Source organism: Vombatus ursinus, unplaced genomic scaffold (assembly GCF_900497805.2).
Source record: "Vombatus ursinus unplaced genomic scaffold, bare-nosed wombat genome assembly UNPS02003292.1, whole genome shotgun sequence".
NCBI classification, from domain to species: Eukaryota; Metazoa; Chordata; class Mammalia; order Diprotodontia; family Vombatidae; genus Vombatus; species Vombatus ursinus.
Window position 1 is genome coordinate 12,123,857 of NW_020943070.1, and position 14,049 is coordinate 12,137,905.

Here is a 14,049-nt window from a genome sequence, read left to right on the forward strand (position 1 = left end):
CCTTCCTTCCTTCCTTCCTTCCTTCCTTCCTTCCTTCCTTCCTTCCTCTTTTTCCTGGCAATCAGGGTTAAGCAACTTGCCCAGGGTCATATAGCTCTTAAGTGTGTGAGGCTAGATTTGAACTCAGGTCTTCCTGACTCCAGGGCCAGTGCTCTATGAGGGAATCTTTCCAAAATACACTGAAAGTTCTAAAACTGCCTTCTCTTCATTGCCAGAGCCACCACCCTAGTTCAGGCATTCATCCTTTTTCACTTGGACTACTGCAATAATCATAATTGGTTTTCCTGCTCCCATTTTCTCCCCTATCCAATCTATCTAGTACCTAGTTGCTAAAATAATGATGCCCCTTGCCTTTTGTCACCTCTTCAGGAAATGGATCGAACAGTCCAAACTAAGAGAAATCAAATTTAAAATTGTGGAATTCAATCCGATGGTCCTCAAAGGAAAAATCAGACCAGACACAGCACGCCCTGAGTTACTACAGCCTGTGAGTTCCAAGGGCAGCCCACTTCTGAGCCCGGTGCACGGAATGCAAAGGCATTCAGGGAAATGAATGGGACTCCTTTTGGTGGCCTTGGGGGGTGGGGTGGGCGAAGAGAAGGGACTGCAGGAGCAGAATGTTGTGTACTCTATCAGATGTGGGTTGTTGGTTAGTTTCGACAATTTTTCTTTTATATAAGGGAAGGTTCAATGAAGGGAAGTTAGTGTAAAAACCAAAAGGCATCAGTACAAGGTTATTTTTTTAACTTTACAAGGTGGGGGGGAATCATCTGTGGGGCTACTGTATGGAACTAAATCTTTGGGATAGAAGAAACTTGCCTGTAACACCAAGGGTATGTCTGCTGCACAAAATTCTAGACCTTCTGCTAAATAACATGCAGAGGACTATTGAGAAAGTGCTTTTAGAAACCTTAATGCACCCGAAGAAGAAGAAGAAGAGGGGGCAGATTTTATTTATTTAATTATTTGGTTCAGATGTGTGATTTCGTTGGTGTAGAAAACTCCCAGTGAGAAAACTCCCTCTACCAATGCAGGATGGCACCTTCTCTTTGCTGTTGCTTAATTATTGTTCAGTTGTGTCCAGCTTTTTGTGACTCTATTTGGGGTTTTCTTGTCAGAGATACTGCAATAGCTTGCCATTTCTTTCTCCAGCTCATTTTACAGATGAGGAAACTGAGGCAAACAGGGTGAAGTGATTTGCCCAGGGTCGCACAGCTAGTCAGTGTCTGAGGCCAGATTTGAACTGAGGAAGTTGAGTCTTCCTGACTTCACTGTGCCACCTAGCTGTCCTCTTAAACTTGGCATTTTAGAGCTCCCTAGAGCACTGAGTTGTGACTTGCCTAGGGTCACACAGCCGGGTGGTGTCAGGCGTGGGAATTGAACCCAGCTCTCTCTGACTCTGAGGCCAGTTTTCTGTCTTCTAGGATGCTTTCTGTTTTTTGCTTCTATTTTGACCCATGAGGCATTTTTGCAGTTTTTAGAAATTAAGCTCTGCCTTGGGCTTGGTTCTTTCTCCAAAAAGGACCAACCTGAGTGAAGATCAAACAACTCTAGAACTTTAGAACGTGTAAGGAAGTGCTCTGCATCCACCCCCACCCACTCTCTTACCTGGAGACCAAAGAGCCAAGAGTCCGAATCTGGTACTTTAGAGCCTTGTGCTTCTTTTAAGACCTGGCTGATAGTTTAACAAGTGCCTGGGGTCTCAGGAAAGCCAGAAGCGACCTTGGAGCCATCTATTCTAACCCCCACTTTTTACACATGGGGAAACCAAGGCCAAGAGAGAAATTATTAGCTCATTTGATCCTCACAACAACTCTGAGAGGGAGGTACTATTGTTATCCCCATTTTACTGATGTGGAAACTGAGGCAAACAGAGGTTAAGTGACTTGCTCAGGGTCACACACTAGTGAATGTCTGAGGCTGGATTTGAATCAGGTCTTCCTGACCCCAGGTCCAGTCCTCTATTATACACTGTGCCAACTAGCTCCCCGTAAAGGGGCTTGGACTAATAAGGAACAGACAGAGCTCTGGCTGTAAATTCTGCACAGTGATGGAGCAAAACCTATGCACATACTCCTCCTAATAGTTAGAATTTTCATGGTTCTTTTAAAGTTTGCAAAGCAATTTACATGCAGTGTCCCATTTGATCCTAAAAACACCCCTGTAAGGTAGGTGTTGGTATTATACCCATTTTACAGGGGAGGAAATTGAGGAAAACAGAGATTCAATGATTTGCCCAGGATCACACAGCTACTAATTATGGATTCAAATTTGAGTCTTCCTGACTCTCAGTCTAACACTAACCACTGAAAAAGCACATTGGATTTGGACTCAGAGGATTTGGGTTAAAACCCCAGCTCTGCCATTTGCTAGCTGTATGTTTTGAGACAAATCTCTTAACCTCTCTTGGCCTCAGTTTCCTCATCTGTAAAATGGGGGGACTGGACAAGATAAACTCAGTTTCTTTTTAGCTCTAAATCTGTGACTGCTATGACTTTGCTTTATTTATTTATTTATTTATGTTTAGTTTTCAACGTTCACTTCTACAAGATTTTGAGTTCCAAATTTTCTCCCCATCTTGTCCCTTCCCCCACCCCAAGGCAGCATGCATTCTGAATACCCCTTCCCCTAATCTGCCCTCCCTTCTATCTCCCCCCACCCTTCTCTTATACCCTTCCCCTTCTATTTTCCTGTAGGGCAGGATAGATTTCTATACCCCATTGCCTGTATATCTTGATCTCTATGACTTTGAACCAGATATTCCACCTTTCTGGGCCTCAGTTTCCTTATCTGTAAAATGAAGAAATCGGATTAGAGGGTCTCCAAAGTTCCTTCCAACTAGCAGTGCACTTTTAAACATTTAATCATTGGCTTTCTGGTGCGAGTTGGGGGGAACATACACAACACATTTTATAGTTTAATGTGCATTATTAACATTTTCTCTATCACTTTCTTAAGTCTAGACAATCAACAAAGCAAACCCTGATTTATAATATTCGCCATTTTCCAAGGTGTGAACAGTCACATTAAACATTTAATATTTGACCTCCCACAAGCCAGTATGAGCTGCCTCCAGCACGCCTCTACTTCTAACTCTAAATCTATGATGTTCTAGAGTATTCTCTAGATAATATCAGCTCTACTCTACTGACAAGCTGGAGCAAAGATTCCAGTATCCAAGGTGACTCTTTAACACTATTAGCTGTAGGACTTTGCTGTTCTGCACTGGTGTAGGGAGTTTCCATACTGGGAGAGAGAGGTTTAGATCATAATGAGATTTTCTGAGTCCTCCTTGAACCGTCAAGTACAACTGAAAGACATTTAGGTGGAACACCTCCTCTAGAATATTTGTTTTTCTCCTTCTTTTATTTTTTCCCCCTCTCTTTCTTTTAACAGCTGAACTTTGTGCGGTTTTATCTCCCTTTACTTATCCACAAACATGAGAAAGTCATCTACTTGGATGATGACATCATCGTACAAGGTATACTGCCTGCCAAGAACCCTTGGAACGGAGCCCCAGTGAGCAGAGTGACTTCCTGGATGCACAAAGGGTTCAGTTGTTTGGGTTCCTTACGGAGAAATCCTGATTTTGGATGGAATTTGGGAATGGGCTGAAAGTGAGGACTGTTCTCCGTCCTCCTAGTCATGTAGCAGCAAGGTTTTATTCATGAGTGACAAGAATAAGGGAGCAAAAGTCTGTAGGTATTGTGTGCATTGAGCCCCCAGCTGCATTTTACCTAGATCAAAGGGGAGGAAAAACACTAGGCATGAAGGCAAGAGATCTTGGGTATAGTCCTAGCTCTCATACTTCCTTGCTATGTGACTATGAGGCAGGTTTTTTTTTTCTTTCTCAGAGCCAAAGTCTCCCCATCAATAAAATGCTAAATTCTGGGGATGCAAATATGAGCAAACTGGACTGTTCTGTCCCTCAAGGAGCTTACACTCCAATGGGGGAAGATCACACACAATAGAAAACTAAAAAGTTGGAGTATCACACACAATAGGAAACTGAAAAGCAGGAGTAGAGGCAGAGAAGCTTCCATTCTAATGGAGGAGACAATATATATAGATCAGAGCATTCAAAATAAATATAGGTAACTTTGGAGGGGGTGGGCAGCTAGGTAGCACCTTAGTGCACAGAGACTCATCTTCCTAAGTCAAATCCAGTCTCAGACATTTACTAGCTGTGTGACCCTGGGCGAGTCACTTCACCCTGTTTGCCTCAGTTTTCCCACCTGTAAAATGAGCTGGAGAAGAAAATGGCAAACTACTTTAGGATCTCTGCCAAGAAAACCCCAGATGGGGTCATGGAGAGTTGGACACAACTGAACAACAACAACTGGGGCAGGGGGGGACCAGGAAAGGCCTCCTAGAGGAGGTTATACTTGACCTGAGTCTTAAAGGAAGCCATGGATTCTTAGAGCTAGATATTAGGAGGGAGAGCCTTCCACACAACTAGGCCAAAGATATAGAGATAAGCAATGGAGTACTGCATGCAAGGAAGAGTGCGTAGGTCAGTAAGGCTGAATTGTCCAGGAAGATAGGAAGGAGTCAGGTTATAAAGAGCTTTAAATGAGGTTTTTGAACTCCTTAAGGATGGGACTCTATCATCTTTGTATACCCTATAACAAAAACATAATAGCCCCTCCCTCTCAGAGTTGCTGTGAGGATCAAGTGAGATAATATTTGTAAAGTGCTTAGTGCATAGTAGGTGCTTAATAAAGTAGTCAAAGCATAGACACCTACTAGGTGCTTAGTAAATGCTTGTTTTCTTCCTTCTCCCATAGCACAGGCTTTTTTTTTTTTTTGCAATATAAATTACATTTCTTTAAAAAATAGTATTTTATTTTTTCCCCAGTTACATGTCAAGAAAATTTTTAGCATTCATTTTTACAAGATATTGAGTTCCAAAATTTTCTCCCTCCCCTCCCCTCTTATGAAAATGGTAGGCAGTTTGTTATAGTTTATACATCTAGTACAGACTTTTGCATAGAGAAAGGACTCAATATCTGTTGAATGACAACTTTAATGAAAATGTCTGTTAGTTTTTGAATATCCTTTTCTGTCCTTCAGAAAGGATAATGGGTTTTCTTTACCTCTCTATGAGACAGGGACATCAGATATTTTGGCTGCCGGTGTATTGTACTTTAAATAAAAGCAGTTTGAGTATGGATATTTGGGTTTACATTTGGGGAGGGAATTTGTTTTGTCAAATGATTCTTTTAAGTACTGAGCCTTCTATCCATTTGGGATGATTCGTTATTATTGTTATTATTTATCAACTTGTCTGGAGTGCACGCCTTGTGCAGATAGAGATACGCACACGAACTAATACAGTTGTCTGTCAAAGAGTGTCCAGAAGATCTTTATATCTTAGTCAGTATTTATTAAGCTCCTACTGTGTGCCAGGACCTATTAGGGGCTGGGAGCACAACGGCAAAAAACAAAACAATCTCTACCCTAAAGAAGCTTCCATTCTATTGGGGGGGGCAGCGTATAAGCATTTAAGTGACTGCAAGTCAAATGCTGAGGGCAGGGGTGGGGGTGGGGTGAATGGACACTAACGGTTGAGGGGATAAACAGGTGGCATTTCAAGCACAATTTACTCGGAAGCTTTTAATCGAGGCAGCACTGGAGGGTTGGGGGGGGAGGGGTGGAGAGAAAACTGCGTTCCAGTCCTGGCTCAGTCCCTGAGCAGCCGCATGGCTTTGGACTAGTAGCTTCCCCTCAGTTTCCTCATCTATAAAATAAGGAGGTTGAACTCCATGGCTTTTGGGGTCCCCTCTGCCCTAGCTATAGGACTCCTTGAACTGTCCTCATTCAAGCCCCGATCGCTGCGTCTTCATTAGGCTCATTGGGTCTTAGCTTCTCGGAGAAGTTGGACTTCTTTGCCTTCGAGTCACCTGGAGCTCTCCGGCTACTTCTTCGAGGTTTCAGCTTGATGTTTTTAAACTCAGGTGACATCCAAGAATTGTACGATACAAAGTTGATGCTGGGCCACGCAGCGGCTTTCTCAGACGACTGTGATTTACCTTCCACTCATGAAATGGTTAGAAGTGCAGGGATGCAGGTGAGTGGTTTTTCTCATTCTCATTCTGCTATCCTTCCCAGCCTAGCCCTCTTTGAAGGCCCCTTTCTGCTTCCCTTAATGTTTGAACAGAGGTATTTAGAACCATGGGTGGATGGATGGATGGATGATGAGAGAAAGAAAGGAAGGAAGAGGGAGGAAGAAAAAAAGAAAGGAATAAGATAGAAAGAGGAAGGAAGGGGTGAGGGAGGAAAGGAAGAAGGGAAAGAATGAGGGAGGAGGAAAGGAAGGGAGAAGAAAGGGAGGGACGGAAGGAGAAAGGAAGGAAAGAACGAAGGAAGGAAGATGGGGAGGGGGAGGGGAGCTGACAGTCATACTATAGCCTTTTCTTGGTCAGACCACACAAAAAGCATTTGCTTTAGCTCTGGGCCCCCATTTCAGGAATGACTTTGACAAACTGGAGTAAGTATATTCAGCAAGGCAATATGGATAAAATGTGAACTTGGAGGCAGGAAAAGTTGGGTTCAGATTCAAGTACTGGCTGCTTGACCTTGGGCAAATCCCTTTGCTTCTGTATGCCTTAGTTTCCTCATATGTAAAATGAGGAATTGGGTCTCTGAGATCCCTTCCAGCTCTAAATCTAAGCTCTTATGATACCATGAAGGTGGTGAGGGTGAGGGGAGGCTCATACCATTGTAGATGGGTGGAAGGAACTGGAGATATTTAGCCTAGATAATAGGCATAATATCCACCTTTATATATTTGTTGTTGTTTTCCATGGAAAATGTATTTATGAAATTTATGTATTTATATGAAATATCTGACAGCTGTCTGTCAGGGAAGAGGGATTTTCTGCTTGGCTTCCCCAGGCACAGCCAGGAGCAGCGGGCAGAATTTTCAGAAAGACGGCGTTAGGCTGTCCGAAGTGGGAAGGAGTTCTTGTCCGAAAGCAGAATGGAAGCCCTGAAAGGGAAATGGGCTTCTTCTCACTGGGTGATTTCAAGGGAAGGTTGATGAGCCCCCGTCAAGGATGCTGTAGAGATGTGTCCAGGGAAAGCTTTGTCTATACGGTCTCTGAGGGTCCTTCCTACTCTGAAATTCAGTGATTCTATGAGTTCATAGAAGTACTATGTGGTGCGTCTGAATCCAGGCTCTCCACAGTGAAGACAGTCACTCCCTTGATTTTGGGATGTGTTTGGGGGTATTCTATGCCCCTTTCTGTTATAGGTATTGTAAATTGCATTCTTTTCTCTGCTGACTCTGGTTTGGAACAAGGAAAACTATATTTATAAGTAACTCATTTACAATAGATCAATTGAATTTATTAAGCACTTATCTGTGTTAGGCACCGGGGATACAAAGAAAAATAAGAGTCCCTGCTCTCAAGAGGCTTACACTGTAATGGAGAAGACAACATATACCTCTATACATACATATTTATATACATGTATGTATCTCCATATACATATACATGTACACACACCTACATGTATGTATATACACATCTACATATAGGATACACACATACATGTATATGTACACCCATACAAGATAAACGTATGCATATAAATATTTTTGTTATTCACTTGTTTCAGTTGTATCTGACTCTTTGTGACTCCATTTGAGGTTTTCTTGACACAGATACTGGAGTGATCTGCCATTTCCTTCTCCAGCTCATTTTACAGATGAGGAAACTGAGGTAAACAGGGTTAGGTGACTTGCCCAGGGTCACACAGCTAGTAAGTGTCTGAGATCAGATTTGAACTCAGGAAAATGAGTCTTCCTGACATTAGGCCTGGCACTCTGCACTGCCTAGTTACCCATATTCATATACACACATATATTTATATATACATGTGTGTGTATATATACATATATACATACAAGATAAACACTCATATATAGATACATTTCTCTCCTCTCTCCCTCTTCCTCCCTCTCTCTCTCTCTCTCTTTTTCTCTCTTCTGTCTACATCTACATATATAAAGATATGAATACAAAACACAGAGCAGAGTCAAGGTGACCTTAGAGGAGAAAGCACCAGCAGTGGGGAAAATCAGGAAGAGCTCCCTGAAGAAGGTGGTGTTTAAGCCAAATCTTGAAGAGAGCCAGGGAAGTCAGGAGGAGGGCATGGGGAGAGAGAGCATTCCAGGCAATGGGGAACATTAGTGAAAAGTTGGACGATAGAGCATCTCTTTTGAGGAGCGGCAAGAAGGCTGTTTTGCTTGATCACAGAGTATGTGGAGGGGTAAAGTGGAAGGACGGTGGGAAGGCAGGAAGGGGTCACATGGCATCCAGAGGCATTTATGTCTGATCCTGTAGTAATAGGAAGCCATTGGAGTTTATTGACTAGGGTTGCCATAGCCAGACCTGAGCTTTGGGAAAATGACTTTGGCAGCTGTGGGGGTAGAGGAGTAAAGAGAGACTTAGAACAAATGAGTAATGAAAAAACGTAAGCTCTAGGCTGAGTTCTAGCCCTGGCTTTGCCACCACACTAGCCGTGTAGACACAACCTACTCACAACCTCTCAGTTTCATGGAATCCTAGAAGCCTAGAGTTAGAAAGGACCCTGAAGATGATCTAATCTACTCGAATAGAGGAAGCACTGTAGTATGCTGGACCCGATCTGGACAGACAGGATCTGGTTTAGAGTCTCAGATTGTCATTTACTAGCTAGGTGACTTCCAAAGTCACATGCTTTGTAAACCTTAGCTTCCTCATCTTTAAAATGGGGATAAAACTACTTACACTATCTACTTCATCAGATTATCATGAAGAAAGTATTTTTATTTATTTTTTAAAATGTAATATTTTTGCCCCAATTACATATAAAAACAATGTTAACATTCTTTTTTTTCCTTCAAATTTTGAGTTCCAAATTAAAAAAAAGTTTTTTAAACCATTAAAGAAAGAGTTGGAAGGGACATCCTATGCTAACCCCATGTCTGGTCCAACCCAGCTCTCGAAAAGCATTCCCTTTACAGCAGAATTCTGCCCTTCCCAAAGTCTTGTATCTACCAGTCCTAACTCTGGTCTCCAGCCATGGCTTAGAGACTTCAAGTGAGGGAGAGTTCCCTATTCCCCAAAGTAGTTGGTTCCATTTGGGGACACTCCCAGCCTTTAGAAGTTATTCCTTAGACTACACTGCAATCTGTCTCCCTGTGGTTTCCATCCATTGATCCTTGTTCTGAATTCCAGGGCCAAGCAGAATAAATTGAATCCTTCTTCCAATGGTGGTCCTTTCAATGCTTGAAGAGAGTGACCACAAGTTTCCTCTCCTCCAAGCCAAACATCTCCAGTTTCTTTATGTGTATAATGAAAGGGTTAGACAATATGGTTATCTCCAAGATAAAGATAAGCACTAACAAAACCCTTTCCGTATGACCAAAACACTGGATTTAACTTACATCTACTTTAAGGATGAACTCTAGCCTACACATTTTTACTACTAATTCTTTATGTATGAAACAATTTAAAAGACATTGCATAATATAGGGGATGGAGTACTGGTCTTGGATCAGGTCCCAGTGGTAAGACCAGGTGTAGACCATGTTAGCCCTGAGAGTATACTACTACCAATCTCATACAGTCACAGTGAGCAAAGTCCTTTGTAAACTAAAAGTGTCCTATAGGTGTGAGTTATTATTTAAAAGACCCAGCCTATCCATTTCATAATAGCAGCAGTGAAATAACATGAGTGGGGGTAAGTTATGGTGCCACGAGGGGTGGGATGTCATCTGCTTTATGTCTCATTACTTCAAAGGGCCGATAATTTTCCAGAAACAATCTGCTCAGTTAGGCTCATAGCCAAAACCCATATTCCTTTGTAGAATACATACATGGGATTTCTGGACTACCGAAAGAAGGCAATCAAAGACCTTGGCATCAGCCCCGGCACCTGCTCTTTTAATCCTGGTGTGATTGTTGCCAACATGACTGAATGGAAGCACCAGCGCATCACCAAACAGCTAGAGAAGTGGATGCAGAGAAACGTGGCGTATGTGTGGGACCTTCTTTCTCAGGGTGCCAAACTACTCAGTTCATCGACCATTTCTCAGATAACTTTCGTAGGATGTAATGAGTGGTTTGGACTAAATGATGTCAAAGGTTTCCACTAACCCAAACATTTTCTGAGTCTACGAGCTGGGTAATGAACCAAAGTAAATACACAAATACTCTAACTCAGAGAAATTAGACATGCTGAAATTGGGCTAATACGCAGCCTACATGATGATCTTGGGCACGTTACTTAATGTCTGTGGGCCTCATCTGTTAAATGAGGGATTAGGACGAGCTGCCTCTGAAAACCCCTTCCAACACTAGATCTACTATAGAAAAAAAAAGACAGAATATTAAAGAATCTGCGTTTTAAGAGTATTGGGAGTAACGGCCAGAGAGCTTGCCTCCGGACCGGGAATATGTGGATTCAATTCCCGTATCCAGGAGGTGTGGCTGGGTGCGTCTCTGCAGTGAGCGTCCTCATCCAGGGCTTCTCCGTATCGGTGAAATCACAGGGCTGGTCTCTACTCCTAACCCTATGTTAGATTGGCCCACTTGAACCCGCTCCTGGGGCGTCTGTCTTCTTTTTAAAGACAAGAAAGACAGGTGGAGAGTCGAAGTGCTCCTCTGATGAGCCCATGATGTAAGGAGAAAATGAGGAGTCCTCTAGCACCTGTGCGGACCCCTGGGGGTAGGGGGTGGGACAAGCTTATGGGAGGCCGTAGATGTTACACAAGATAGGCAGGCGTGGACGGGTTATGATATTGAGATTACAAATCCTCTTGAGTATTTGTCACTTAGGCATACAAAAGAGAAATAAAGGCTTGAGAAATACCATAAATCCGGGAATGTTCTAATGAACATCCTAATGAAAAACGCATTTATTGTGATTGTCAAATCATTTAATATGGTGGCACTCGCCTCAAGAGGCCTTTAACACTCGAAATTAAAAACCAGACTTCTGGTGTACTCTGAGACGGCAGATCTGTTTTGTTTTCCTTCTGAGCTCCAGGTTTCACGTCACAATCTCCTTTTTTTTTCCTAGGGAGAATCTCTATAGCAGCTCTTTGGGTGGTGGAGTGGCCACCTCCCCCATGCTCATTGTGTTTTATGGGAAGCATTCCCACATCAATCCAATGTGGCACATCAGGCACTTGGGTAAGCCGGAGTCTGTACCACCGAGGGGAAGGGGCATGCCCTCAATGACAGAGGATGGAGAGCAGTCCTGGCACCACCAAGACCAAATACACTGAGGGGCGCTAGTTGGGGTCTGACAACTGTAGGCATGAGGTTGTAAATTTCTGACCCAGCAAAATCCCGTAACTTTAATTGCAAATGATGCTTGTGAGATGTTCTGAGAATTCAAAGTGGGACCCTACAGCTCTATCATGATGGCTCCATTGGGTAACAGAACCTGCTACAAAAATCATATGGGGCATTTAATCAAGTCATGTCGATTTTCTGTTTGTTTAAATATCGGAAGTAGAGTGGTACAGAAGAAAGAGGCAAGAAAGGAGGGAAGGAAGGAAGGAGGGATGGAGGGAAGGAGGAAGAAAACCTTTATCGAGTGCCTACTATGTGCGGAGCACTGTGCTAAGTGCTTTACAAATCTCATTTAATGTTCACAACCCTGTTAGGTAGGTGCTATTCTTGTCCATCTTACAGAGGAGAAAACTGAGGCAGACAGTTTAAGTGACTTGCCAAGGGTCTTCCCGACTACAGGCCTAGCACTCTATCCATCCTATCACCTAGCTGCCCTGTTATGCATGCGCATACATATGTACACACATACATACATGTACACAAACACACACATATACATTCGCATTACATAGTGTACATGCACACACATATAACACACACATTTGTGTGCACGCATGCACACACGTGATACATATATACTTGTGGGCACATACATGCACACACACAGGTATGCATTCCTCTATAGCATATATGTATACATATACACTTGTGTGCATGCGTGTGCACACATATATACACACGTATATATTCACAGTAGTAGTGTATAGATAGAATACACCTACATATATAAGTAAGTACACACGCATACACACACGTGTGTGCATGGAAGGGCACTGTCTCTGTAAGTTACAATCCAACCTCTAATGTCACGTTTAGGTGGCACAAGAGTTGGGAAAGAGCCTCTGACTCCAACCCTCACCAGCTGCGTGACCCTGGGCAAGTCACTTTGCCTGCTTGCCTGTTTCCTCATCTATAAAATAAGGATAATGACAGCACCTCCCTCCCAGGTCGTTTGCTACTGATACCATTCTGGTTACTTCCTATGCGGCCGGTGGCACGTCACCTCAACTGCCTCGGTTTCCTCTCCTGTAAATTGAGGGGGCTGGATTAGGTGGTCTCCAAGGCCCTTTCCAGCCCTAATCTAGGGCCCTAGGGCTACAGCAGGTTGGAAGCACATCTCTGGCGTGTAATCCCACAGCTTCCTTGACTCTCCCATTATTGAATAAGTGCCTCGGCACAGTCCTGCCAGGCCCTGAAATCGACTGACAGCTAGTGCGCATTTCAAAGTCTCTGCTAACAGGCTGCTTCTCTCCCTTTCTTCCCCCACACACCGAAGGCTGGAGTGCAGACGCCAGGTACTCTGAGCATTTTCTTCAGGAGGCTAAATTACTTCACTGGAACGGAAGGCACAAACCTTGGGACTTCCCTAGCGTCCATCCTGACCTCTGGGAAAGCTGGTTCATCCCTGACCCTTCTGGAAAATTCAAACTTAATCGTGGAGGGAGCTGATACAAGGACATGAACGGCGTGTTCCCTTTCGCTGCACAAACTTGCAACTCACAAGTGGATTATTTTTATGAGCATTTTTTCACCACATTTTGAGTCATCATTCACCTTCATTTGACAAAGAAGGCCTTTGAGACTCATGCTACGGGCAGCAGAAATGGATTTACTCTTTTTCCTCTCTAAAGTACTCCCTTGGGGAAAAATCAAGATTGTCTAGGTATCTGGTTGGAAAGAAATTGGTATGTTGGAATATTAACATTCAGTTGCTTAGCTTGATCTTCAAAGACAAACAAACATCTTCAAAGATTAATAAAATTAGAAAATTAAAGATTTCTTAACCCTATGTTTAAGATTTCACACCAAAGATGAGGTGTTTTTCTTGCTAAGTTACGAGTTTCCAGTCTTCTGAAGAACTATTATGTTTAAATATTTAATGGTTTCTGGATTTTCTCAATTTTTTTGGGGGGGGGGAGGATGTATCATTTAATACATTTTCAATTAAGTAGAGGGTTTCTGACCAAAACTGAAGACAGAATAAGGTGAATAAAATGTTAAAATCTCATACAACAGCAAGACAACAAAAAGACAGAATTCCTCTATTTTTATTGTCAAAACTGGCATACTTTCGAAAGAATTTAAAATCTTTTCCATTACCATTTAATGAAAAAGCTCCAGACCATCTTAGGTAAGACAATTTTACAGCCAGACAGATTTCCCATTTTTCATGAAAATGCCGTATCACATTGGTTAGGTATTTCCAATACTCACTTCTACAGCAGGTGTCTGACAAAATCCATAGACTGTATTTCCCTCCCCTTTAAATTAAAAACAAGGCTATTGTAAAGCTACAACAGTTACATACTATGGTGGTAGCTAGTCACATGCTTTACATAGTTCTTGTGAAAATATAATTGATTCCTACTAATCCCTGATGCAAGGCACTTGTGAGCACCTGCAGGAGAATGTTCATGTAAACGGTAATACAGTACATCATTTTAAATAACAAACAACAAAGATTTTTCACACAGTTTGACCTAAACTTAAGGGAAAATAGGAGAAAGTTTCCACCACAGCCCACAGCAAAAAGAAAAAAAAAAGCAGGATTGGCTTCACAAGATAGATTTTTAAACAGCTATTACAAAGAGCAGTTTAAGCCACATGACGCCCTGAAAACAACAACTAGAAACCATCATAAATATTTCATATTTAAAAAGCCACATACTAGCTGACTATAAAAGCACGGCGTGTAAGA

The 14,049-nt window shown here is 42.5% G+C and overlaps 1 protein-coding gene across 1 annotated transcript in view; it reads left to right on the forward strand.

Annotated features, from left to right (window-relative positions):
- The window catches only part of GLT8D2 (glycosyltransferase 8 domain containing 2), a 50,518-nt gene extending 37,393 nt beyond the window's left edge, over positions 1-13,125 (forward strand). The window contains exons 6-11 of the mRNA XM_027870875.1: positions 370-487; positions 3,397-3,481; positions 5,958-6,070; positions 9,860-10,026; positions 11,074-11,186; positions 12,628-13,125. Coding sequence (XP_027726676.1) covers positions 370-487; positions 3,397-3,481; positions 5,958-6,070; positions 9,860-10,026; positions 11,074-11,186; positions 12,628-12,800 — 769 coding nt within the window. The 3' untranslated portion in view covers positions 12,801-13,125. The remainder of the gene's footprint in view (positions 1-369; positions 488-3,396; positions 3,482-5,957; positions 6,071-9,859; positions 10,027-11,073; positions 11,187-12,627) is intronic.
- Positions 13,126-14,049: the final 924 nt, after the last annotated feature.